The sequence below is a fragment of the Mobula hypostoma genome, chromosome 12 (assembly GCF_963921235.1).
Source record: "Mobula hypostoma chromosome 12, sMobHyp1.1, whole genome shotgun sequence".
Lineage (NCBI taxonomy): Eukaryota > Metazoa > Chordata > Chondrichthyes > Myliobatiformes > Myliobatidae > Mobula > Mobula hypostoma.
In genome coordinates, this window is record NC_086108.1 from 69,689,161 (window position 1) to 69,716,689 (window position 27,529).

General features: G+C 42.1%; 1 protein-coding gene across 5 annotated transcripts in view; it reads left to right on the top strand.

The window, feature by feature from the left end:
• Positions 1-27,529, top strand: part of osbpl9 (oxysterol binding protein-like 9) — a 345,172-nt gene that overhangs the window by 144,900 nt on the left and 172,743 nt on the right. For 4 of the 5 annotated variants that reach the window (XM_063064341.1, XM_063064343.1, XM_063064342.1 and 1 more), the window contains exons 1-2: positions 1,002-1,237; positions 18,976-19,026. In XM_063064341.1, coding sequence (XP_062920411.1) covers positions 1,127-1,237; positions 18,976-19,026 — 162 coding nt within the window. In that variant the 5' untranslated portion in view covers positions 1,002-1,126. Of the gene's footprint in view, positions 1-1,001; positions 1,238-18,975; positions 19,027-27,529 lie in introns of those variants that run through there. The other variant, XM_063064345.1, reaches the window with a different exon arrangement.

Sequence of the window (27,529 nt, forward strand, 5' to 3'; positions counted from 1 at the left end):
CTATATTATCATGTATTGCATTGAATTGCTGCTGTTAAGTTAACAAATTTCACAACACAGGTTGATGATAATAAACCTGATTCTGATATGAATCCATGACATCAATTCATTCAATAAACATATGACTTATTTATATTATCTATGTAAGTACAGTACAAATTCACTTTCTTAATTGCCCATTCCTATTTGCCATAAGGAGGTGTTGGTTAACCACCTTAATGGCTTGTGGGAGTACTCACACGAGTCATTGAGTAAGGAGTTTTAAAATCTGGACTTGCCAGGATGATGGAAAGACAATATAATTCCAAGTCAGGGGTGAGTGTGATTAGTAAAGGATCTTGTATATGGTGGTAATACCTCAACTGTCTCTGCCTGAACAAATCACTTAATGAAGAGGAATTATTGGTAGGGCTTGCCAGGCGATGTATCAAATACATTCTGAAATTCACCTGTGAAACAACTATTTGATTCCATTTATTACACTTTAACACCATTCAGTGTTACATATAACTTAATATTTAACTTTTTATGCATGTGCAACGTTTGTCAGTTTAGTCCTCTGAACCTTCATACGTTTTAAAGAAAGACGATCTGGTGCTGAGGAAGGGTCTCGGCCCGCAGCGTCGACTCTATTCCTTTCCATAGATGCTGCCTGATCTGCTGAGTTCCTCCAGCATTTTCTATGTGTTACTCTGAATTTTCAGCCTCTGCAGAATCTTTTATGTTGATGAACTGATAGTTAACGCTCATGTGTTTGAAGACCTGAGAAAGAATTTTTAGTTTTTATGTTAGAAAACAAAACGGCCGTTATTGAGTGCCGTAAACTGCTTTACCACATTGATTTTATCCACTACATTAGCTTTACAGCTGATGATCTGATTCTCTCTTGCAGACAGTCTTATGAGCCGGTTGAGCAACTAAGAGGTAAAGAAGCAAGTAATCACGAGAATAAGCTAAATTAATACGGAGTTGGCGTCACCGTAAATAGTAAGCGTGTAAACCTGGCCACTTTAAAAAAAAGCTCTCTGTCAACGATAAAATCTGCGTCTCCTCCCCTCGGCTCAGTTCTTTTCCCAATGAGCAGGCGGCGCTGACGTAGTGGTCGGTTTGTTATCATTCCCTGAAGATGGCGTCGATCATGGAAGGGCCGCTTAGCAAGTGGACCAACGTTATGAAAGGATGGCAGTACCGCTGGTTCGTGCTTGACTACAATGCGGGCCTACTCTCTTACTACACGGTGAGTGGATTGGAGGTGAATTAGTGGCCTCCGGGGTGAGGGAATGGAGTGGAAGCCGTAGCTCGCTTGTCACCATGCAGGTTTTTCTCTATCCCCACCCGTTCGCCTGTACGGCGGACTGCATTCGTGTATCACACCAACTTAGACGGCAGGGCGAGGAAGGGCCCAGCCCCCGGTGGGATGCAACGTGTGCGTGAGAGACGGCGCAGTTGTCCAATCGCACTCCAAGTTCGTGAACATGGCTTGTCAACTAAAAAAGGCTAGCAAATGAACATACAGTTAATGGGCGGGACTTCTACTTTAAAGGGTCAGGCTGGTAGGTGAGAGTAGGTGAAATAGCTTTAGGATAGTCGAGTGGCCTGTAAGGTGGTGGCTTTGTGGAACAAAAGTACGAGTTTTTTCCCCCACGGCTGTGCAAAATGCTCTGCAGAGCACGGTAAATCCACACTATCAGGTAGAAAAACGATAGGTACACTTTGCAAAAGAATGTAAAACATTCTAATGTTGTCTGCTGTCCATTGAAGAGTGTCCGTTGCACCGAAATATTTGTTAAACCCTGTTTCCTTTGTTTATAAATGTTCGATGCATTTCACTAATTCTACAATCAAAAACTTTGCTAACTATTTATGACAAAAGTATTGTTATATAACTTAGTGTTATATACTTGAACATTTATCTAATTTGTAACAAAATTCATTACATGTGGACCTGGAATGGGAAAAAAATGCCCTCAGACATTTCAGTAAATTCACGCCATTTTGAAATGTTAAAAAAGAAGTGATTTCATTTTTCTGGTATTGCTGCTATCCTTGTGTAACATGCAGTCACAATACTGGATAGTTAAGAGACAAATAGCCTTGTTAGCCTTATTTTAAATGAATCCACTTTACTGCTCTTCAGCATTGATTAAATTGGTAGGTTGATCCTTTTTCATTAGATGATGTTAGGTGAACATGATTTTAGAATGCCTATCTCTTCACTCGGTGGTGAATCTTTGGAGTTCTTTATTCTTGTGAATTTGGTTGACAGGTTGGAGATATGTCTCTACCAAAGGAGGTGAAAGGTTATTCTTCCCTCCACTAGCCTGCAGGTCACCCTAAGGCAAGATGTAGCTCCTGCTTAGCATCCCTGCCGGGCAACACATACAAAATGCTGGAGGAACTCAGTAGGCCAGGCAGCATCTATGGAAAAAAGTACAGTTGATGTTTCAGGCCGAAACCCTTCGGCAGGACTGGAGAAAAAAGCTGAGGAGCAGACTTGAAAGGTGGGGGGGGGGGAGGGGAGAGAGAAATGTCAGATGATAAGTGAAACCTGCAGGAGGTGGGATGAAGCAAAGAGCTAGGAAGTTAATTGGTGAAAGAGACAGAAGGCCATAGAAGGGGCAGGGGAGCACCAGTGGGAGGCGATGGTCGGGCAACAAGATAACATGAGAGAGGGATAAGGGGATGGCAAATAGTGAAGGTGGTGGGGGGAGGGGGTTGGAGGTATTACTGGAAGTTTGAGAAATTGATGTTCATGCCATCAGGTTGGAGGCTATCCCAACGGAATTTCCCGTCCCCTTGTCCCTCTCTCATGTTATCTCCTTGCCTGCCCATCACCTCCCTCTGTTGCTCCTCTCGCCCCCCCTCCCCTTCTTTCTTCTATGGCCTTCTGTCTCTTTCACCAATCAACTTCCTAGCTCGTTGCTTCATCCCTCCCCCTCCAAGTTTCACCTATCGCCTGGCGTTTCTCTCTCCTCTCCCCCCACCTTTCAAATCTACTCCTCAGCTTTTTTTCTCCAGTCCTGCCAAAGGGTTTCGGCCCAAAATGCGGACTGTACTTTTTTTCCGTAGATGCTGCCTGGTCTGAGTTCCGCCAGCGTTTTGTGTGTGTGTGTTGCTCAGATTTCCAGCATCTGCAGATTTTCTCTTGTTTGTGATTTGACCCCTCCCACTGGTCTAGGACACTTGAAGCCATGGGAGAGGGTGATGGATGATCATGTTAGCAGCTAATATACATGACAATTCCTGGTTATGTGACCACTGATGCCAGGCAGACAATCTCTGAAGAGTATTGATAATGTCTGGGATGCTCACCTTGTAATGACACTGCCTAAACGAAAGCAATGGCAAGCCACTTCTGTAGAAAAACATAGTCATGAGACCATGATCACCTATGTCATGGCACAGCACATAATGATGATTATAGCTAATGTCTGAAACTGGGATTTCTAGATTTCTGGATATTAAAGAAATTAAGTTTTACTAGATAGGTCAGCCTTGATCTTGTTGGAAGGCTAAGTTGGTTTGGAAGACTGCTCCAGTTTTTTGTCTTCCCTCTCTGTAGAGAGTGAGATTATTTTGGCCTTTTAAAATATGAGTAATCACTATATATCAATGCAGTTTCCTTTACTCTTTATTTCTTTAGAACCTTTCATTGATAATTGTCCCATGTTGTGAAAAAACATCTGTTTGCTGTTCATTTAATTCCATGCTTATGAGTATATAAATATAGTGGATTCCAATTAATTGGGCATTGGTTAATTGGGGCAGCTGCTTATTTGGAACAACTCTTAAAGAGCAAAAGCTATTTGAGAAAATAACTGGAATTCCCTTCATTATGCCACTTAGTTGGGATGGGAGACTGTTGCTGAACAGTTTCCAACTAACATCAGTGGTGTGCACTGGTGTGACTGTGAGACACTACACCATACTTAGAGTGAATAGACTTTTAAATAGACTTAGTTGCATGTGTTTGATTTTTATCACTGATGTTTGGTGAGAAATATGCAGTAAGGCAATTCAGAACTGTTTTCCTCACAGTGGTTTCAAACATTTGGGCTTGGAGATGCCAGAAATAGCGGGGAGTGAAAATGAAATAATTTCACTACTTCAAGTTAGGAGCAACATTTGAAGGTATCAACAATCATCTTGAAGTTTAGAATGAAAAAGAAGATTTAAAGGTTGCAATCATCTAAAGCATTGTACAAAGGCACTCCATTATCTTCACTAGCTGCCTGCACTGATTTTTGTTTATTTGCAGTCAAGAATGTGGCAGTGCACACTGTATGAATTCCTTTGTCAATAACTAATATAGTTTTATGGTACAGTAGAGGTTTTGGTAGCATTCTGTTTTTTCTGTATTACATTTAAGTACATAAATTGTTACTCAGATAAACAGTTTGTATTTTTTTTTATATCTTTTCTAATTGCCTTGCCTTGCGCCCTTAACTCCTGGTGGAGTCGTCAGGGCGCCGTCATGACAAGCTTTGCACCAGTCTGTTCCATCTGTCGTGGTTGTGTGCCAGATCCTGGGTCACTGCAAATGTTTTCCCTGTCCATTCTTTAATGTTGTCCATCCATCTTTTCCTCTGTCTACCTCTCCTTTTCCCCTCCACAGTTCCTTGTAGAACTGTCTTTGCAAGGTCACTGGATCTTGTTACGTAGCCGTACCATCTCAGCTTTCTTTTCTTCACCGTTGTGAGAAGGTCTTCATGGGGGCCAATGTGGTGCTGGATGGTCTTGCGGACCTGCTCGTTTGTGATGTGGTCAAGTATGAGATGCCCAAGATGTTGCGATAGCATCTCATTTCCAATACCTGCATCTTCCTCTGTAGCTCTGCTGTGAGGGTCCATGTCTCACATGCGTACAGGAAGATGGAGAACACCAACGCACGCAGGAATCTGATCTTGTACTTCATGATGATGCTGCTGTTCCTACACATTGTCTTGAGTTTGGTTATCTTTGTAATTGCTTCCCTAAAACTTAATTGGGGCAGTTACTTACTTGGGCCAATATGTACTGGCCCCAATTACCCGGAATCCACTGTATTTTTAAAATCTTCATACCATTGAACTACCATGATGACTGTTAATAACAGTGGTTTTACTTTGCATGATTGGACACTGTCCTACCATTGATTTTGTATGAGAGGGCCCTAACTGGATCTGTAGTAAATAATGAAGTACTAAAGTATTCGTACTTCAGAGTGAAAGAAATTCTATTTGTTGGAGGCAGGTCCCCTCACAACACTGAAGTATTTAGATGACGGTTTGAAATGTAATGGCATATAGGCTATGAATTGAGTACTGGAGTATGTAATTTAGTATAGATTGACCAGCATGGATATGGTGAGCCAAAGGACTTGTTTCCTTCCTGCGTGATTTTATTTGTCCTAACACTTGGAGCTATCCAAATGATAGGTGATAGAATCGGGTATGCGTTTGTGTGAATTTTAAGTGTTAGATAATTATGTGTCTTGAATAATGCTTCAGTGGGAGACAGGATTTCTACTGTGCAATGGCCAAAGGAGGGAGCTGAAGTTGGTACTGTCACAGGTGCTGGTACAAGAAAAGATGTAGTCAATGAAAAGGAGAGATCAGTAATGTGGTCCATTAATTTTTAATTAATGCACAGAATTGCCATTGGGTAATGAAGGCTATTGTTTTGCTTTCTTGCTCCTGAAGTGTATGATTCACATTTGTCATAAACAATTTCATGTTTTCATGTAACTTTCATCAAATGCCTGCTTGAATTATACAAAACCTTCAGTGTGCCTCCTGACTGTGATCTCCTTCATGTATTGTTCACAGAGCTATATACTGTGTTTCAACTATGCTCAGAACAGTTTTCATTGTTTTGGCTACAGTAAGGAAGGGAACATTTAGCTTGCTGAGTCTATACTAGTGATGCATGCATGACATAAATCTGTTGGTCTCCTCATGTAACCTGGTGATTATTTTCTTAGTAGTACTTTTTTTTTTAAAGTGGTAAAGTTGAATCTGACTCCACTATTATTCCTGGCAGTATGTTCCAGACCTAAAATACTGTGTTCATAAATAAGTATCTTCTTTCTCATGACTTAAATGGCCAATCACTACATTGGGAGAGGTGACTGATGCCTCGGTTAAGAAAAATATTATCCCCACACCCAGTCTATCAAATGACCTGCAAGATTTTTATGTTTCAATAGATCATTTCATTTTTTTTTTGAAGTGTATTGGCCTGGTCTGCTTAATCTCTACATCTTGTGACAAACATGCAAAGCCTGGGATCAATCTGGTGAATCTTCAAAACATTTCTCCTTCCCTGGGGAGGAAAGCCAGGCCTGTTTATAATATTTCTGATGTGGTTTAAATAATTGGAGCCAGCTCTGTCTCTTGATTTCAGATAGTCTTAGAATAAAGGCTAACAATCGGTTTGCATTCAAGCAACACACAGAAAATGCTGAAGGAATTTAGCAGGCCAGGCAGAATCTATGGAAATAAAAGTACAGCCAACGTTTTGACCCAAAACATTAACTGTACCATCAGACTGAACCCATGAAAACTACCTCATTATTTTGCACTCTTTTTGCACTACTTATTTATTAAAATTTCTTTTGTAACTTGTATTGTTGTAATGTACTGCCCTGTACTGCTGCTGCAAAACCACGAATTTAACAATGTATGTCAATGATGACCACCCTGATTCTGATTCTTCTCTGAAATTGGTTTAAGGATTAACAAAATAGTTGTGAGATTGTTAATTTGTGACAAACGTTTCATGTTGCAAACGACTCCATGTATGTTTTCTAGCCTTTTCCATTTGGAGTAATTGTCCATAAATATGTGCATTTTATAAGTTAAATATTTTCCAGATACTTTCAGAATCATTGGCATCTGTTGTTAAAGTTGTTGCTATGTGCAGTGGTACATTGCAATACATAATAAAAAGAGTAAATTATAGTAAGTATAAATATATTTAAAAGGTTAAATTAAATAATGAAAAAAGGAGGGGAAAAAGTAGTGAGATAGTACTCGATGTATATTTAGAAATCTGATTGTGAGGGGAAGAAGCTATTCCTGAATCATGTGTGTTCCTTTAGGTTCCTATACTTCCTGCTTGATGGTAGCAATGAGAAGAGGATATGTTCTGGGTGATGATTGCCTTTAATAATGGATGCAGCCCTTTTGAAGCATTGCTCCTTGAAGATGTCCTGGTTGCTGGGGAGGCTAGTGCCTATGATGGAGCTGACTGAGTTCACAATTTTCGGCAGCTTATTATGATCCTGTGTAGTGTTTCTCCCCACAACGACTCCTCATGCCAGACGGTGACGCAGCCGGTTAGAGTGCTGTCCACAGTACATCTGTAGAAATTGGCGAGTGCCTTTGGTGACATACCAAATCTCCTTAAACTCCTAATGAATTGCAGCCACTGTCGTGCCTTCTTTGTAACTGCATTGATATGCTGGGCCCATGATAGATCTGCAGAGATGTTAACACCCAAGAACTGGTTGTATGCACCCTTGTCTTACTATTTCTGAAGTCCACAATCAATTCTTTGGTCTTACTGACGTTGAGTGCAAGGTTGTTGCTATGACGCCACTCAACTAGCTGATATATCTTGCTCCCCTACGCCTTCTCGTCACCATTTGAAATTCTGCTAACAACAGTTGTGTTGTCGGCAGAATTATAGATGGCATTTGAGCTGTGCTTAACCACACAGTCATTTGGTGTAGAGAGAGTAGAACAGTGGGCTAAGTAGACATCCTTGTGGCGTGCAAGTGTTGATTATCAAAGGTGGAGATGGTATTTCCAATACACACAGACTGTGGTCTTCTAGTGAGGAAGTCAAGGATCCAGTTTCAGAGGGAGGAAGGGAGGTACAGAGGCCCAGGTTTTCGAGCTTTTTCATCAGAATGGTAGGAATGATTGTGTTAAAGAATGAGCTGTAGTTAATAAACAGCTGCCTGACATATGTATTAGTATTGTCCAGGTGATCAAAGGCCAATGTGATTGCATCATAATTCAAAGAATTTTCGACTGGCGATACGGTCAGTAATGGGAACTGGACTGGAACAGCATAGTGGCATGTTGTTCCTGTGACTCCGTGGGTTTTCTCCGGCATCCCAAAGACTTGCCAATTGAGAAGTTACGTAGCCACTGTGTGCAGCATGGAAGCAGGCCCTTCAGCCCAACTGGTCCATGCTGACCTAGATTCCTATCTAAGCTTGTCCCATTTGTGTTTGGCCCCTATGCCTCTAAACCAGCGGTCCCCAACCACCGGGCCACGGACCAGGGCCGGGCTGCAAAGCATGTGCTACCGGGCTGTGAGGAAATGATACGATTTGGCGATAGGAGTCAGCTGCACCTTTTCTCATTCCTTGTCATGCCCACTGTTGATCCATTACGCATGCGAGGTCATTACCCGCGTGTCATCCATGTTAGCACGGGAAGGAGATCAACTCCTCAAGCTTGCAAATGATGGCGGGCAGAAAAGTATGTGCGACATAGCATCTCTGCTGGCATTCTGGATCAAAGTCAAGACTAAATATCCTGAGATAGCCACGAAAGCACTGAAAACATTGCTTCCATTTCAAACATCATATCGCTGCGAAGCGGAGTTTTCTGCAATGAATGCAACAAAAACTAGATTGCGGAATAGACTGGACATAAGGAACCCCCTTCGAATATTGCTGTCTCCCATCACCCCTCGATAGGACCGTCTTGTTGCAGGGAAACAAGCCCAGGGCTCCCACTGATTCAGCGATATTGGTGTGTTGCAATGATTTTATATGTTCATATGGGGAAAATATGTGCTGTGTGTTTAATATCCAAACGTTACTTAAAATGTTATGATGATATTGACTTACTTATATAACCATATAACAATTACAGCACGGAAACAGGCCATCTCGGCTCTTCTAGTCCCTGCCGAACGCTACTCTCACCTAGTCCCACCGACCTGCACTCAGCCCACAACCCTCCATTCCTTTCCTGTCCATACACCTATCCAATTTTTCTCTAAATGATAATATCGAACCTGCCTCTACCACTTCTACTGGAAGTTCGTTCAACACTTACTTCAAGCTCCCCTGTCCTCCCCTGATAATTGACTTATCACTATATTCATGCGAGGAAAATGTGCGCTGTGTGTTTAAGGTTAAATTCGTTAGATAAACCCTTTTAGAAACCAAACTGAGCCACTTATCACCTATATTCTGGTCGTGATTAACACCCCCTGCCCCCGAACAGAATCGCCAAAGACGATTTGCAGGGAAAAAAAATCAGCAGGTACACGCATGCGCACCAGTGCCCGCGCAAGGCTTCATGGTTATTGTAGTCTTTTTCTGGGTAAACACAACGTATTTGACTGCTACTCTTGTCCGTTCGCAACCCTACCCCCCCCCCCCCCGGGGTCGGCCGGTCCGCAAGAATACTGTTAATATTAAACCGGTCCGCAGTGCAAAAAAGGTTGGGGACCCCTGCTCTAAACCTTTCTTATCCATGTACCTGCCTCAACTACTTCCTCTGGTAGCTCATTCCAAATACTGAGTGCTCTTTGGGTGGAATAAGTTGTCCCTCAGATTCCTATTAATTCTCTCCCCAGTCACCTTAAATCTATGCTTTCTAGTTGTTGATTCTCCCAAACCGGGGGGGAGTGGGGAAGGACAGCACACATTCATCCTATCTAAGACCATCATAATTTTATAGAACTCTCTAAGATCACCCCTTATTCTCCTGCGCTCCATTAGGAAAAGTGCCAACCTGCTCAACCTCTCCAGTACTCAATCCAGCAGTATCGTCCTAAGTCTCATCTGCACTCTTTCCATGTTAATGAAATATTTTCTATGGCAGGGTGACAAAAACTGAACAAAACATTACAAACATGTACTGAATGTTACCTTGTACAACTGCACTTAATATCTCTGCTTCTATACTCATTGTCCTGACTGGTGAAGGCCAGCATACCAAAAGCTTTAGTCACCATCCTGTCTGCAAACCACTGTCAGGGAGTCATGTACTTGTATATCTAGGTTCTTCTGTTGAACAACATTCCCCAAACCTCTATCATTCATTGTGTGATGTCCTGCCTTTATTTGTCTGCCCAAATGTGTAGACCAGTAGAATCCAGGAAAGTTGAAAGGAAAGTGTGGAGAATAAAAATGAGTTCAACACACGATTAATGTACATGTACAGTTGATAATTGCGTGAGGACTAATGATTTGAAGGGCCTGTTTCTATGCTGTATTTTGCTTTGACTCTCGAGACTAGGATTAAAAATACTATAGTCTCGGTTGTGTGTGGGGGGTAGTTTGCACCTTCAATATGCTTTTATGATTCAATTTTTTTTTGTTAATCACTCTAAAACCTTCATTTGAATTTATCAAAAATGTATAGTCTCCAGTCTCTTGGCAAAAATGGGTTGAAAGTACACAAGAATTAGTTGATAAATCATTTGTTTAACAATTTGACAAAGATTGTGATTGCATTAGTATCAGGTTCAAGTTTATCATTCAACCATACAAATGTATGCAGTGAAATGAAACAGCATTCCCCTAGGGCCAAGGTGCAGAACACAGTACAGTAGATACAATCGCCACAGTACATAGCACATAGTACACATAGTTACGATAGCGCATACAGTCACACATAAAATATTACTAGCCCATGTCCCGAGTGCCATGGCCTGAAGATTGATTGTGAATGGGATGTTGTCCTGCAGTCAGGTTTCCGCAAGAACAAGCATGTGGCAATATCCTCATCTTGTGCAAATTCAGATGAGCACAGTTGCACCAACATGGGGACCTGGCCCTTAACCCAGCACCGATTCCAGGGCCTCTGTTCTCTCCCACACCACCTTCTCTCCTATGTGGCTGTAACAGAATAACGCCACAGCATGAGGGCCTGGTACATGCAACAACAGAGGCTGTGCATCTCCCTGCCATTAGTCTCACTAATGAACTGATGAACAGGAGTTGGTTACTGCCTGTTACACCGCTGGTGTAGGGCATCAGTGAAGGTCCTTCATCTCTGTCCTTGGCCATCTTCTCTGTTGTGCCCCAGGTTTGGTTCAGGGTCCTCATTTCTGCCTCTATGGTACAGCACCAAGTTGTCTTTGCTCTCCCATTTTTCCTCTGTTCTTCAGGGGTCCAATGAAGTGCTGTCATGATGATGGAATTGGCCTTTCTTCTCATCATGTGCCCAATCTATCACAATGCTTGCTCTTGACTCTGAAGGAGTAAGGTGTTGTTGGAGATTTTTCTTGGCTGGAAAATTCAGAGGTTCATGATGTGGAATGATAGCCTGGCAAGCTTGTTCTGCCAGGAGCCAGACTCGTAAAAGAGTGTGGACATAATACACCTCTGGTACTGCTTTACCTCGATGTGGACATTGTACTTGGTTGATCCTGATATGTTGCTCATTGATTTGAAAACATTTCTAACTTTGCTGAATCTGCACTGGATATTGTCCTTGGTCCCACCATCCTGCCGAATGTTGCTGCCCGGTAGGTAAATCTTCTGGTGCAGGATAAGTCGACACCGTATGCTTTATCAGGAGGAGGAGACTCTACATCGGTGGTTCCCGGGCGAGGGAGTTATTCAAGATTTTTGTTGGCGGGGGGGGGAGGTGGTAAGCGGTACCATAACTTGAGGCATGAGACCTGGCCAACTGTTAGTAGAGCAGGCACTTCCCCCAAAAAAAGGTGAGGTACTGGAACATGGAGAACCATGTGCAGGTGGTGAGCACTTGTTATCACAACATTTCTGAAACTTGGCAATCTCATCTGACCTTGCCAACCAAACAGATGTTATTGGGGATATATAAATCAGCAAACAGGGTGCCCAACAGTTCCCCTTGAGTTGCAGTATGGAACGAGTTCATGCAACTTAACAGTTGGTAAGTCAAGTACACCCTCTCAACTTTCTCTACAGATCTACGGAAAACAGGTTGTACAACAATACAACGCAGGCTGGAACCAAACAGTGAAATAGAGCCAATCAATGAACCGGCCAAACCTGAGGATTCCCACTTTCAAATCTCTTGCTAGCTCTTCTTTCAGTTAGTCCTGACGAAGGGTCTTGGCCCGAAACGTCGACTGTACATTTTCCTGGAGATGCTGCCTGGCCTGCTGCGTTCACCAGCAACTTTGATGTGTGTTGCTTGGAATTGCTCTTCAGGTGTTCAAAGCACCACCGTTGGGTATTATGGTCAATTGTGCTAACTGGAATAATATAAAGGTAGCTTGTCGAGCATTTAAATATTAAATACACAGCACGCTCTACCTCTGATCCTCTGAGGATTGGCTCATGGACCTGTGGTTTCTTTCTCCTGAAGTCAATAATCAGCTCCTTGATCTTGCTGGCATTGAGTAAAAGGTTGCTGTTATGACACTACTCAGCCAGATTTTCAATTCCCTCCTATATACTGATTCATCACCATGTTTTATTTGACCTACGACAGTGATGTCATCAGTAAACCTCTCAAAATGCTTAATCAATGTGGGTGTAAATGCTGTTGGGCGATAACCATTGAGGCAGGTCACTATGCTTTTCTGGGCACCAGTATAATTGAAGCCGCCTTTGAAGTAGGTGGATATCTCACACTGCCTTAGCGAGAGGTGAAAGATCTTAGTGAACACTTGATCAGCACAGGTCTTTAGTACTTGGCCAGATAATCCAGTTGGGCTGAAAGCAATGAAGATGGACAAACAACCAATGTGCAAAAGGCATCAAACTGTGCAAATACAAAAACAAAAAAAAACTAATAATAAATAAGCAATAAATATCAGCCCTGCTGAAAGGTTTTAGCCTGAAACATCAACTGTACTTTTTCCCCACAGTTGCTGCCTGGCCTTCTGAGTTCCTCCAGCATTTTGTGTGCGTGGCTGGGATTTCCAGCATTGCAGATTTTCTCTTGTTTGTGAATAAATACTGAGACCTTGACACAGAGAGTCCTTGCCTTGAGTCCATAGGTTGTGGGGATAGTTAAGTGATGGGGCAAGTGAGGTTGAGTGAACTTATCTCCTCTGGTTCAAGAGCCTGATGGTTGAGGAGTAATAGTTGCTGCTGAACCTGGTGGTGTTGGTCCTGAGGGTCTTGTACCACCTTCCTGATGGCAGCAATGAGAAAGGAGAGTGCCCTAGAAGGTGGTAGTCCTTTATGATGGATGCTACTTTCCTGCAACAGCCTTCCTTGTAGATGTGCTCAATGGTGGGGACGACTTTAACTATGATGGACTGGGTTATGTTCACTGCTTTTTGTAGGCTTTTGCATTCAAAGGCATTAGTGTTTCTTTACCAGGCCATGATGCAACCAGCCAATATATTCTCCATCACTCATCTGAAGTCAAAGTTCTATATAACATGCTGAATCTTTGCAAACTTCTAAGAAAGTAGAGGCACTGCTGTGCTTTCTTTGTAATGGCACTTACGTGGATTGTCATCTGTTATTTGTTCTCTGCAAGTCAACCTTTCATGGTTGTCATTAGTAATTTAATTGTAATAATATGCTTGCTTTGGTGCTGTTTGGTAACATGATTGATCTTTCAAGCCTGACACATTTTATTACTGCCTGTGTAATGAATGATTAGGCTTGGGACCTGCTGAAGTTTCTACATTATTATAGAGTTATGCTGTTAATTATAACAAGTAATAAACAGTCTTTAAGCCTTGTTGTGTAATACTTTGCACATTACTTAGCAGCTTAAAAAAAAAGTCATTTACCAAAATGTGTATTGTTAGTATGTTTCATATCAAATAACACATTTTTCATAAACCCAAGAAAGGATAAAATGCACAGACAACAATTTTTCTTATTCAGGAGCTAACACTGTTAAAAACAATAATTTGCATTTTTTCCTTTGTTTTTTAATATTTACCTGTGAAGAAACTGGATTTAATCCCTGTAGAAGTACACTGGATATGATCTTCATGTTTCAACATCAGAAGAAACCCAGAAATCTGATCAACCATGTTGCGTGTCTTTTTTTTCATCTTAGAAAAACTTTTAACTCAGCAGATCAGTGTGGACTTCTCAAATCTTGATGCCCTAAAAATACATTTCTGTCCTGTGTCTGCACATGATGTTAGACAAGTTGTGGTGGATCCATTGATAAGACAACAGACTGTCCGTCAGTGTAGACAAGTATCAAGCAAGACTGCTCATAATGACAAGGTTTTTCTTGTTCTTTCAGCAGAATTCAATCTGTCACTTTAACAAGCTTGTCACTGGGTTGCAGTTGATTTGCAAGACAAGTAGGGAAATCATTCAATCCAGAACAAAGGACGTTATAATCTCAGTTGTTTAGCTGCAATATGCAGGCAACATTTGAATCTCATGGAGACTGAGCTCAAGTTGTGTTGATTTGCTTACTGAAGCATATGAGATGCACAAAAGATTACTGCCAATCTGTTTGTGCTTCCCCTAACAATTGGCTCCACAGTTGGCTCTTGGAAAATGTACCCCACTTCCTGTCCTTTGGGTAGGTGGGGAGTTTATTATGGGGAAATATTGCCTGGCAAAGGTATTCATTACAGTTGAAATTCACATTTAGTGTGTCACCATGGGCTTTGAGTGATAATTGAAGATATGACTTCCAAGCATAAAGCTCCTGGCTTACAGTGCAGCAGCAAACCCTGTTGTTCTCGACGGTAGCAATCTTTAGTTACAGGAGAGAAAGAGCACAAATAATCCTATAAATCCAGGATAAACAAACGCATATCAGCATCCACCTCCAGACTAGTGTTCCCAGCATCTAGTTTTGCTGTGGCTTGTATGATCATGCCAAATTGTTTGTGTCCAGAACTAGATTCCCAAAATGGCTTCTTTATGCTGAGCTCCATTGTCTATCTGGTAATTTGTTACCACAGGAGAAACAATTGAAGAATATTGTTAAAGTATTGCTGAAAAGGTGTAACATGCCTATCAATTTGTAGAAATCCCTGTTCAAGTTGATGTCAGCCAAGAACATTTGGAATTATGGAGAAAGGTAGAGCACATGTGAAGGTAGCTATCTACTTGCCAGTACCTTTTAAATGCTTTTTAAAATGGCTGTTGCAGGTCTCGATTGCTCTTGTCAGCCATGTTAGAGCCCACGGAAATAGTGGGATCTTGCTTCCATTTAACACTAAAGGGGCTATTTAAGAAGAATAAAGATAGTATTTGAATTTACAAGTCAAAGGAAACTCGGGGGCATGCAATTTCGAAAAGCATAGATCTAGATATGAGATTTGGAGTCGTTGCCACAAAATGGACCAAGATTTTGTGCATGACTTGGAGTTGATGCAAGGCTACTGCAAATTTTGACAGGGCGTTGAACAATATCCTGGCTCTGGGCTACATCAGAGTTGAGAAATATGTTGAAAGGATATTGCACAATGTGTGCTCTGGTTATTGCAGTTTGTTGGTAATTTTTTCATAGCCTTTTAGTTTGGAGAGGAAATCCTGTGAAATGAGTGACGCTGTCCATATTTTTGCTGTGTATGGCTATTGAATGATGGAAGTTGTTCAGATCAGGATGCATATTTGCACAATGACTTTGTAATATATTTGGTAAATCAGCTGATCAGTTGCCCATCCTGTTTAGGAGAAATTATTTGTTGCAATACATCACATTTTTCTTTTGCTGTATTAGACTGTAAGACCATAAGATATAGGAGCTGAATTCTCCCATTCAGCTGATCCAATTTTGCTCTCGGCCCCAGTCTCCTGCCTTCTACCCATATCCCTTCATGGCCTGACCAATCAAGGAGCTGAATTCTCCCATTCAGCTGATCCAATTTTGCTCTCGGCCCCAGTCTCCTGCCTTCTACCCATATCCCTTCATGGCCTGACCAATCAAGAAACTATCAACCTCTGCCGTAAATATACATAAGACTTTGCCTTCACAGCAGCCTGTGGCAAAGAATTCCACTGATTCACCATTCTGACTGAAGAAATACACCCTCAATTTTGTTCTAAAGGATGCCCCTTTATTCTGAGGCTGTGTCCTTTGGTCTTAGACTCTTCCACCATAGAGTGGATGTGGAGAGGATATTTCCCATCAAGGTCTTTCACTATTCCATAGGATTAATGAGGTCACACCTCATTTTTCTGAATTCCAGTGAATACAGGATCAGAGCCATCAAACATTATTCATTTGCCATTCAATCCTGGAATCATCTTTGTTAACTTCCTTTGAACTCTCTCCAGTTTTAGCACATTCTCCTTGAAATTAGACATAGTCATACTTTATTGATCTCGGGGGAAATTGGTTTTCGTTACAGTTGCACCATAAATAATTAATTAGTAATAAAACCATAAATAGTTAAATAGTAATATGTAATTTATGCCAGGAAATAAGTCCAGGACCAGCCTATTGGCTCAGGGTGTCTGACCCTCCAAGGGAGGAGTTGTAAAGTTTGATGGCCACAGGCAGGAATGACTTCCTATGACGCTCTGTGTTACATCTGGGTGGAATGAGTCTCTGGCTGAATATACTCCTGTGCCCAACCAGTCCATTATGTAGTAGATAGGAGACATTGTCCAAGATGGCATGCAACTTGGACAGCATCCTCTTTTCAGACACCACCTTCAGAGAGTCCAGTTCCATCCCCACATCACTGGCCTTACGAATGAGTTTGTTGATTCTGTTGGTGTCTGCTACCCTCAGTCTGCTGCCCCAGCACACAACAGCAAACATGATTGCACTGGCCACCACAGACTCGTAGAACATCCTCAGCATCCTCGGCAGATGTTAAGGGGCCCAAAACTGCTCACAATACTCCAAGTGAGGCCTCACCAGTGCCTTATGAAGTCTCAAGGTTACATCCTTGCTTTTATATTCTAGTCCTCATGAAATGAATGCTAACATTGCATTTGCCTTCCTCACCACAGATTCAACCTGTAAGTTAACTTTTGGGGAATCCTGTACAAGAACTCCCAAGTCCCTTTGCAAATCAGTTTTTTGTATTTTCTCTCCATTTAGAAAATAGTGAACCTTTCATTTCTTCTACCAAAGTGCATGACCGTACACTTCCTGACACCATATTCCATCTGCCTTTCTCCTGATCTGTCTTGTGTCCTTCTGTAGCCCCTCTACTTCCTCAAAATTATCTGCCCCTCCACCAATCTTCATATCATCTGCAAGCCTTGCAACAAAGGCATTAATTTCATCATCCAAATCAGTGACATATAATGTAAAAAGTATCAGTCCCAACATAGTCCCCTGTGGAACACCGCTAGTCACCAGCAGCCAGCCAGAAAAGGCTCCCTTTATTCCCACTCCATGACTCCTGCCAATCAGCCACTATTTTTTCCATGCTAGAATCTTTCCTGTAATACCATGGGCTCTTAATTTGTTAAGCAGCCTCATGTGGCACCTTGTCAAAGGTCTTCTGAAAATCTGAGTACACAACATCAAACGATTCTCCTTTGTCTGTCCTATTTATTTCTTCAAAGAATTCTAGCACGTTCGTTAGACAAGATTTTCCCTTGAGGAAACCATGCTGACTATGGCCTATTTTATGATGTGTGTCCAAGTACACTGAAACCTCATCCTTAATCGATTCCAGCATCTTCCCAATCACTGAAGTCAGGCTAACCAACCTATAATTTCCTTTCTCCTAAATAGATACCCCTATAGTGAATTTGTTCAAGAGGGAGCTGCACTACATGAGAGCGGCTTTTGCTGTGCCACAAAGAACAAGTGGCAGCTGAAAGAGGAGAGACTGAACAATAAAAGGACCCAACCATTAACCACAGTCACCACTAAGTCATGCCCACACTGCACCAGAATATGTTGATCCCAGATTGGCCTCTACAGCCCGCTGAGGACCCACTATTAGACAACCCCTTAGGAGCACATTATACCTGATCTGTGATTGTATACTACTGTAAAGAATGGAACAAGGTTGCATAGAAATGGGTACAATTCCAGAGATACAGGGAGGATGATTTCCTTGGTTGAGGAGAATGGAAATAGTAGCCAGCATCAAAGTGAGGCACAAGACATTCAGGATTGAGGCAATGTGAAATAGGTTGGTGACTCTTTGGAATTGTCTGTCCAGGAGGAATGTGGAGACTTGGTCATTGATTGCATTCAGAATTTTATTAAATAGAATTTTGGATATTAGTGGGATCAAGGGACATGACAATAGGACAGGTATTGAGTCAGAAGATCTTGTTGAGTAGACTTAGTGGGCTGAATGACCTATTCATGCTGCACTTGGATATTTTATTACTTGTGTATATTTTCTTACATTGTAGCAGGAGATAAGTGGCTATGTTAGCTCTCAAATTATTCCCTTCCTCATTTCCCTGTAACTTTTTCTTTCTTGTGCCCAACGCAACTAGTTGTCCTGCAATCCATCCACACTGGGGCTATTACGGTTTTAAATGTGATTGTTTTGTTTTAGTTGGAGAATTGTTTTTGTATGTGGAAAATTGCGAGATAATTTTAAAAAAAGTACCAGATAGAGAAATGTTTTGTAAGTGTATAAAAGTATCCTTCTGCTCAAATTAAGCTGGTAATAAGAATTTAAAATATCATGATTTCATTTGTAGTCCACCTTGTTTCTTTTTGTTGCTTTTGGTTTTACATCATTAGCTATTGTATATATGCTTGTGATTTGTTCATTTGGTGATTAATAATTTTTAAGCCATTGGCTTCTAGGAGTGACTATTTTCAACCCATGTATTTTTCTCCTGAGTGTCATAAAATGTGCCCCCCAGCCCCAACTGTAACATTTTGGATTTTTTGGGAGGTTTTTATTCTACACAAATCTATATTGCTTACTTCATGCTCCCTATTTCTAACAAAATTCAAGATTGGGCTTTTTTCCCAATAGTTCATTGGTTAATGTGCAATGAAAGTTATTTTTCTTCCCTTGTCAGAAAGATCATGCTTTGTAATTGGTTTCAGTATGTGAATTTGATCTGTTTTTTGTTATTGTATCTTAAAATCCGGTTCACATTACTTTTTTTTCTTCTCTCTCCCCCCCCACCCCCCCCCGCCCCAGTCCAAGGACAAAATGATGCGAGGTTCCCGAAGAGGCTGTGTCAGATTGAGGGTAAGTTTAATAAATGCCACTGTTGGTACATATGTGGAATCATTGTTGATGTATCAAAATATTTTAAAACCTCAAGTTGTTGGATATTGGCTGTATATTTAAAATTTTCAATAATTTCTGCTCAACATTCTTCATGTTGGCTTTGGTTTATCTTTTCTGTGAAATTGTTTGCTCCAAATTGTTGGCCAATTGATTTGACTTTCGTGCTCCGGTGAAAGCTAGTGCCTAACAAATTTTCTCCCATCTTATGAAATTCAGCGTGTCCCTGTCGACTCTTACCAATTTTTATGATGCACCATAGAAAGTGTTCTGTCTGAATGCATATCTACTTGGTATAGCAAGTGCTCTGCATAGGACTGCAAGAAACTGCAAAACTCTGCACAACTCTGCACATCATTGGACCAAACTCCCCCCTCTTAAATGTTAGAATTGATTCTTCACCCACTACTTCCACTGATTGCTCATTCCATAGTCACACCACCCTCCAAATGAAGAAACTGCTCCTCAGATTACCCTTAATTATTTCACCTTTCACCCTAAACCTATGAACTCTAGTTCTACTTTTACCCAACCTGGGGTAGGGGGGTAACCCTGCATACATTCACTCTATCAATCCCCCTCAAATTTTGTATACCATAAGACAAAGGAGCAGAAGTCGGCCATTCGACCCATCGAGTCTGCTCCGCCATTTTATCATGAGCTGATCCATTCTCCCATTTAGTCCCACTCCCCCGCCTTCTCACCATAACCTTTCATGCCCTGGCTACTCAGATACCTATCAATCTCTGCCTTAAATACGCCCAATGACTTGGCCTCCACTGCCGCCCATGGCAACAAATTCCATAGATTCACCACCCTCTGGCTAAAAAAATTCCTTCACATTTCTGTTCTGAATGGGTGCCCTTCAAGCCTTGAGTCATGCCCTCTCATACTAGGCTCCCCCATCATGGGAAACAACTTTGCCACATCCACTCTGTCCATGCCTTTTAACATTCGAAATGTTTCTATGAGGTTCCCCCCCCCCCCCATTCTTCTAAACTCCAAGGAATACAGTCCAAGAGCGGACAAACGTTCCTCATATGTTAACCCTCTCATTTCCGGAATCATTCTAGTGAATCTTCTCTGTACCCTCTCTAATGTCGGCACATCCTTTCTTAAATAAGGAGCCCAAAACTGCCCACAGTACTCCAAGTGAGGTCTTACCAGCACCTTATAGAGCCTCAACATCACATCCCTGCTCCTATACTCTATTCCTCTAGAAATGAATGCCAGTTTATAGGGACCTCTGTAAGATTGTCTCACCTTTCCCCTGTTGTTCTGCACTCCAGGAAATAAAGTTAACCTATCCTTATAACTTTGGTCATCAATTGTTGGCAACTTCTTTGTAAATTTTCTCTGTGCTCCTTTAATCTTATTGATATTTTTCCTGAGGTAGGTGAGCAGAACAGCACACAATACTCAAAGGTACATTTTATTGTCAAAGTATGCATGTACAATACAACTCTGATATTTGTCTTCTCCAGATAGCTATGAAATACAGGAACTCCATGGGAGTTGTTGAAAGAAAAGACATAAACACCCCTGCCCCGTCATGAAAAAGAAACAAAACTCGTAAACCCCAAAGTCCCGTGCCCCTTCTCCCGCAGAAAAAACAGAGCGCCAATAACAATTCCCAACCTCCTGTCACTCACGGAAAAGAATAGAGACCGTAGCATCCAAACCTCCAACTTTCCCTCTCGCACACAAACATGTTCATCCTCAGCAACATCTCGTACAAGTTAACATAACATCCCAACTCCTGTACTCAGACCCGAGGTAATGAAGACCAATGTGCAGAAAGGTCACTTTTTGACCCTATCTGCCTATGGTGTCAATTTCAAGGAATTGTGAATCTCTTGCCTGGTCCCTTTGCTCTACTGTACCCCTCAGAGCCCTACCATTCACTGTGCACCCTGGTTTGTCCTGCTAAAATGTAACACCTCACACTTGTCTGTATAAATTCCTTGTACCATTTACTTTAACCCATTTCCCCATTTGGTTGAGATCATGCTGTAAGTTTTAATAACCTTTCTTGCTGTCCACTACACCCCTAATCTTGGTGTCAGCTGCACGTTTGCTGACCCAGTTTACTACATTATCATCCTAAATCACTAATATAAATGATAACCAATAATGGACCCAGCACTGATCCTCGCGTCACATCACAAGTCACAGTCCTCCAGTCAGAGAGACAACCATCTGCTTTTCCTGCTAAGCCAGTGTTGAATTCAAATGACTACTTTATCTTGAAAAGCATGCAATTCAAACTTCTGGAACAGCCTCCCACGTGGGACTTTGTCTATATGGACTTTGGAAGACCTCTTAAATGTCCACTGTCTACTCTTCATCATCCTTCTTGATAGCTTCCTCCCTGAAAAACTAAGATTGGTTAGATATGGCCTACCTCGAAATATATACAATTCTGAAAAGGATAGATAAGATAGAGGAAGGAAAGTTGTTTCCACTGGTAAGTGAGACTAGAACTAGGGAGAATAACCTCAAGATTCGGGGAATAGATCAAGATGAGGAGAGACTGCTTTTCCCAGAAAACAGTGAATCTGTAGAGTTTCTTCCCTTGAAGCAGTAGAGGCTAACTTGATAAATACATTTAAGGCACAGTTCAATAGATTTTTGTATAGCAAGTGAGCCAAGGATTATGGGGAAAAGGCAAATTGGTGGAGCTGAGCCCATGGCCAGATCAGTCATGATCTTATTGAATGGAGGAGCCAGTTTAACGAGAAATGGGATATGGTGAGACAGGAGCAGAGGTGATTGGTAGAATGAGGAAAACTGAAGGTTAACAGGCAGGTTGAACCAGGTAGGGGAGGAGAGTGGTGGAGATGGGAGACAAAGATAGTTAGGTGTGGCTGAAGGTAAAGTGGGGGGGGGGTGAAAGGACAGGAAAAATATTGGTGGGAAGGTAAATGAAGGTGCGGATGGCTGCTGGAGTCACTTGATGTAAGTAAAACCAAGGAGCTGATTATTGACTTTAGGGGGAGGAAACTGGTGGTCCATGAGCCATTCCTCATCGGGGGTTCAGAGGTGGAGAAGTTCAGTAACTTTAAATTCCTCAGTGTTATAATTTCAGAGGATCTGTCCTGGGCCCAACACGTGTAATTATGAAGAAAGCATGACAGTGCCTCTTCTTCCTTAGGAGTTTGTGAGAATTTGGCATGATGTCTAAAACTTTGACAAACTTCTATAGATGTGTAGTGGAGAGTATATTGACTAGTTGCATCACAGCCTGGTATGGAAACACCAATGCCCTTAAATGGAAAATGCCACAAAAAGTAGTGAATATAGCTCAGTCTATCACAGGTAAAGCCCTCCCAATCATTGAACACATTTACACGGAGTGCTGTAGGAGGAAAGCAGCATCCATCACAAAATAATCCGCAGATGCTGTTGTCAAAGGAATGCTCACAATGCGCTGGAGGAACCCAGCAGGTCAGTCAGCATCAGTTGAAAAGATTAGTTGACGTTTTGGGCCGAAACCCTTCGTCAGGACTGAAGGAAGAACTTTGGGGAGGGTTTGAAGAATGCTGGTAGTTGAAAAAAACAGTAATTTGAAAGACAAAGGGTTGGGGGAGGGGAAGCAGGGAGGTGATTGGCAGGAGAACAATGCGCAGTAGTGGAAGGAGGCGGAACTATGAGGGAGGTGATATGAAATAAGGATAGAGGAAGGGGGGGGAGGGAATTAACGGAAGTTGGAGAATTCTATGTTCATACCAAGGGACTGGAGACTACCTAGACGGTATATGAGGTGTTGCTCCTCCACCCTGAGTTTAGCCTCATCATGGCAGTAGAGGAGGCCATGTATGGACATATCTGAATGGGAAGCAGAGTTGAAGTGGGTGGCTACCGGGAGATCCTGTCTGTTGTGGTGGACGGAGTGGAGGTGCTCGATGAAGCGGTCCCCCAATCTGCGACGGGTTTCACTGATGTAGAGGAGGCTGCACCGGGAGCACCGGATGCAATAGATGACCCCAACAGATTCGCAAGTGGAGTGTTGCCTCACCTGGAAGGACTGTTTGGGGCCCTGAATGGTGGCAAGAGAGGAGGTGTAGGGCTGGGTGTAGCACTTACACTTACAGGGATAAGTGCCGGGTGGGAGATCCATGGGGATGGATGTGCGGATAAGTGAGTTGCGGAGGGATGGATCCCTGTGGAAAGCAGAGAGAGGTGGAGAGGGAAAGATGTGCTTAGTGGTGGGGTCCTGTTGAAGGTGGCGGAAGCTGCAGAGGATAATGTGCTGGATCCGGAGGCTGGTGGGGTGGTAGGTGAGGACAAGGGGAACTCTGTCCCTGTTGTGGTGGCGGGAAGATGGGGTGAGGGCCGAAGTGTGGGAAATGGAGGAGATGCGGGTGAGGTCATCATTGATCACCGTAGAAGGGAAACCACAATCCTTAAAGAAAGATGACATTTGAGATGTCCTGGAACGGAAAGCCTCATCCTGGGAGCAGATGCAGCGGAGACGGAGGAACTGGGAATAGGGAATGGCATTTTTACATGTGGCGGGGTGAGAAGAGGTATAGTTGAGGTAGTTATGAGAGTCAGTGGGCTTGTAGAAGATGTCAGTGGACAGTCTGTCTCCAGAGATGGAGACTGAGACATCGAGAAAGGGGAGAGAAGTGTCAGAGATAGACCAAGTGAATTTGAGGGCTGGGTGGAAGTTTGAAGTAAAGTCGATGAAATTGACGAGCTGAGCATGGGTGCAGGAAGCAGCACCAATGCAGTCGTCAATGTATCGAAGGAAAAGTTGGGGAGCAGTACCAGAATAGGTTTGGAGCACAGACTGTTACACATAACCAATGAAGAGGCAGGCGTAGCTGGGTCCCATGCGAGTTCCCATAGCTACACCCTTAGTCTGAAGAAAGTGGGAAGAGCCACTTTACCCTGCACATCTCCTTCATCACAACCAATTGACCTAAACTGCCCTTTCAGTTGAGGCAAAGAATGCTTGCACCACCTCCAATTTGGACTGCTATATTTAGTACTCCCTGTATGGTCTCCTGTGTCAGTGATATGAAGTGCAAACTGGGTGACTATTTTGTACAGCACTTATGCTTTGAGATCACATGTTATTGTGCACAATTATCTTTCCCATTCCCACACAGCCCTGTTTGACGTCTGCTTTCTCTACTGCCAGATGAGGGCCAACACAAAACTAGAGGAATGACACTTCACATTCCACCAGGGTATCCGACAACCCAATGGCACAAATGTTGAGTCCTCCAGTTGGGTGTTCTCCTCATGTTTCCGCCCCATCTTTACCCCACTTCCCAGGCATTTGTTATCTACCTGGCCCTGTCTTTGAACTCCACCCTTAACCTGGCTTAACCTGCCTGTCATCGTTCATCCTTCCTTAGTACTCCAAAGAGCTGATTGTGGACTTCAGGAAGGGTAAGATGAAGGAACATGTACCAGTCCTCATAGAGGGATCAGAAGTGGAGAGAGAGTGCAGCTTCAAGTTCCTGGGTGTCAAGATCTCTGAGGATCTAATCTGGTCCCAATTTATTGATGTAGTCATAAAGAAGGCAAGACAGCGGCTATACTTTATTAGGAGTTTGAAGCAATTTGGCATGTCAACAAATATGCTCAAGAGCTTCTATAGTTGTTCCATGGAGAGCATTCTGACAGGCTGCATCACTGTCTGGTATGGAGGGGCTACTGCACAGGACCGAAAAAACCTGCAGAAGGTTGTAAATCTGTCAGCTCCATCTTGGGCACTAGCCTACAAAGTACCCAGGACATCTTTAGGAAGCGGTGTCTCAGGAAGGCAGCATCCATTATTAAAGACCTCCAGCATCCAGGGCATGCCCTTTTCTCACTGTTACCATCAGGTAGGAGATACAGAAGCCTGAAGGCACACACTCAGTGATTCAGGAACAGCTTCTTCCCCTCTGCCATCCGATTCCTAAATGGACTTTGAACCTTTGGACACTACTTCATTTTTTTTAATATGCCAGTAGTTTTGTTTTTGCACATTTTAAAATAATCTATTCAATATATATAATTGGTTTACTTGTTTATTATGTTTTATTTTATTTATTATGTTTTTTCTCTCTCAGCTAGATTATGTATTGCATTGAACTGCTGTTGCTAAGTTAACAAATTTCACATCGCATGCCGGTGATAATAAACCTGATTCTGGTTCTGACTCCTATAATTCCCTGCTCCTCTTTATACTGGCTCTCTCCATACTGTCCTGAAATAATGACATCCCACCCCCCCCCCCCCAATACCTTGACCTTCTGAGTTCCTCCAGTAAATCTCTTATTATTTATTTCAATATCTTTTACCCATTGTAATTGTACCTGCCTCTAGCAGCTCTGTAGAATATTAGTGGAGGCTGCACCTTGAAGTTTGGATGAATTTGGACGTCCTTCTTAAAGAACAATTCTCAGAGGGTTTGTATAACAAAAAGTTCACTTGAGTTGTGGAATAAGATATTGTTGCATGAAGAGATTGAAGAATATCTGTACGTCATGGAGTGAAGATTGAATGTAATATCAATAAAACATCTTAAATTCTTAAAGGCCAGGACTGAGGAAATGTTACGAGGATATTTTTTAATAGCTGCAACTAATGTCTGTGGCCTTGGAATAGTGGGTGGGGCATTTAGGATCAAGACGAGGAACAATATGTTCATAGATGTGAATCTATGATGTGAAATGTAAATGTTTAATCTCTCATCAAGAAGGTTGCAGCTATTAGTCATGAGTTGTACCAGATCAATTGCTATGGATACTGTGGGATATGGGATAGCACAGAAGTTGTAGTTGAGCAAGATCAGCCATGCCATTTGTGAATGTTCGAGTATAAATGGTTATCTCTGTCCCCATTTCAATTCGATCCTTTGGATGCCAATGCAGCTCTTATTGTGACCCCCTTTGAGTAAATGGGTTTAAAGCTCTCCTTGCACCACCTCCAATTTGCTTCACTTTTTTTATTTTCAACTTGGAGAATGTAACTGTATGTTAAATGTAAATTCACAGATCACTTTCAGTTAGTATTTTTGGTTATAGTAATTTATTCAACCTTATTCATGACAAACTTCATAGGGTTTGTTCTTTTGAGGCACATTAATGTGCAAAAGTTTTTGTATTTGTGTGTGTGTATGTGTGTATATGTGTGTGTGTGTATGTGTGTATATGTGTGTGTGTATATATGTGTGTGTATATATATACACACACACACATATATGTATGTGTATGTGTGTATACGTGTATGCATAAATGTGTACACAGAACCATTACATTTTTTAGCTCCTGTTCATTTGGTAAGAAGGTCAATATTGTACACAATAATGAAGATTGATATCCTTACGTTTGTTGGAACATAGGTCTGTTCTTATGCTGTACTGTTCTTTCAGCCCACAAGTTGTGCTAAACTAATTAAACTAGTAATTAAATGCTTAACTAAACAAATCCTTTTTGTGTACATAGTGTCCATATACCTCCATCTTCAGCACATTCTTGCCCCTATCCAACAATTGGGGGCAGGGGAGTGGGAACCTTATTCACTTCTACCAACAACACTGGGAGTGCATTGAAGGCACTGACAACTCTAATTGAAAAATATCTGCCCTGCAGGCCCTTTAGTATGAGATATGTTAACCCCAGTGACAAAGGTGGCCACTCTCAATGTATGCCTCCCATAATCTTACACACTTTTATCAGGTAACCCTACTGTCTCTGCCGCTCCAGAGAAAACTGCCCAAGTTTATTCAACTCCTCCTCCATAGTACATGCCTTCTATTCCAGAAGGCATCCTGATTAACCTCTTCTACACCCATTCCGAAGCCCCTGCATCCTTTGTTTTATGGGGCAACTAGAATTGAATGCAATATTATAGATGGGACAAACCAGTTTTATAAAGCTGCAACATAGCTGCTTTATTCTTTAACTTGGTACTTTGACTAATAAAGACAAGCATGCCAATGCCTTCATCCTATCAGTCTGTGCAGTCACCTTCAGGGAGCTTTGGATTTGGAAAGGGTATTGCCATGAACAGTGTACTGTTCCTCTACATTTGGTCTCCCAAAGTGCAATACCTTCCGCATGGCCAGATTAAATTCTATTTGGCACTTCACCCATCTGTGACTGGTATATATTCCTTACATAAATCTTTTACGTTATCCACAACATCACCAATCTTTGGTAGCATCTGTGAGTTTACCAACCAACCCACCCATCCACATTTTCATCCAGATAATTTGTATAAATAATAAACAGAAGTGTCTGCTTGAATCCCTGTAGTCACAGACCTCCAGCCAGACCAAGTCCCGTCAACCACTATTCTTTCGTCTTTGGGCAGGACAATTCTGAACTCAAATGGCCAATTCACTGTGGGTCCTATCATAATCTTTTGGATGAGCCTTCCACCTTGTCAAACACCTTACTAAAATCCACATAGATAACATCCACAACTCTACCTTTATCGCCTCCTCGAAAGACTCAGT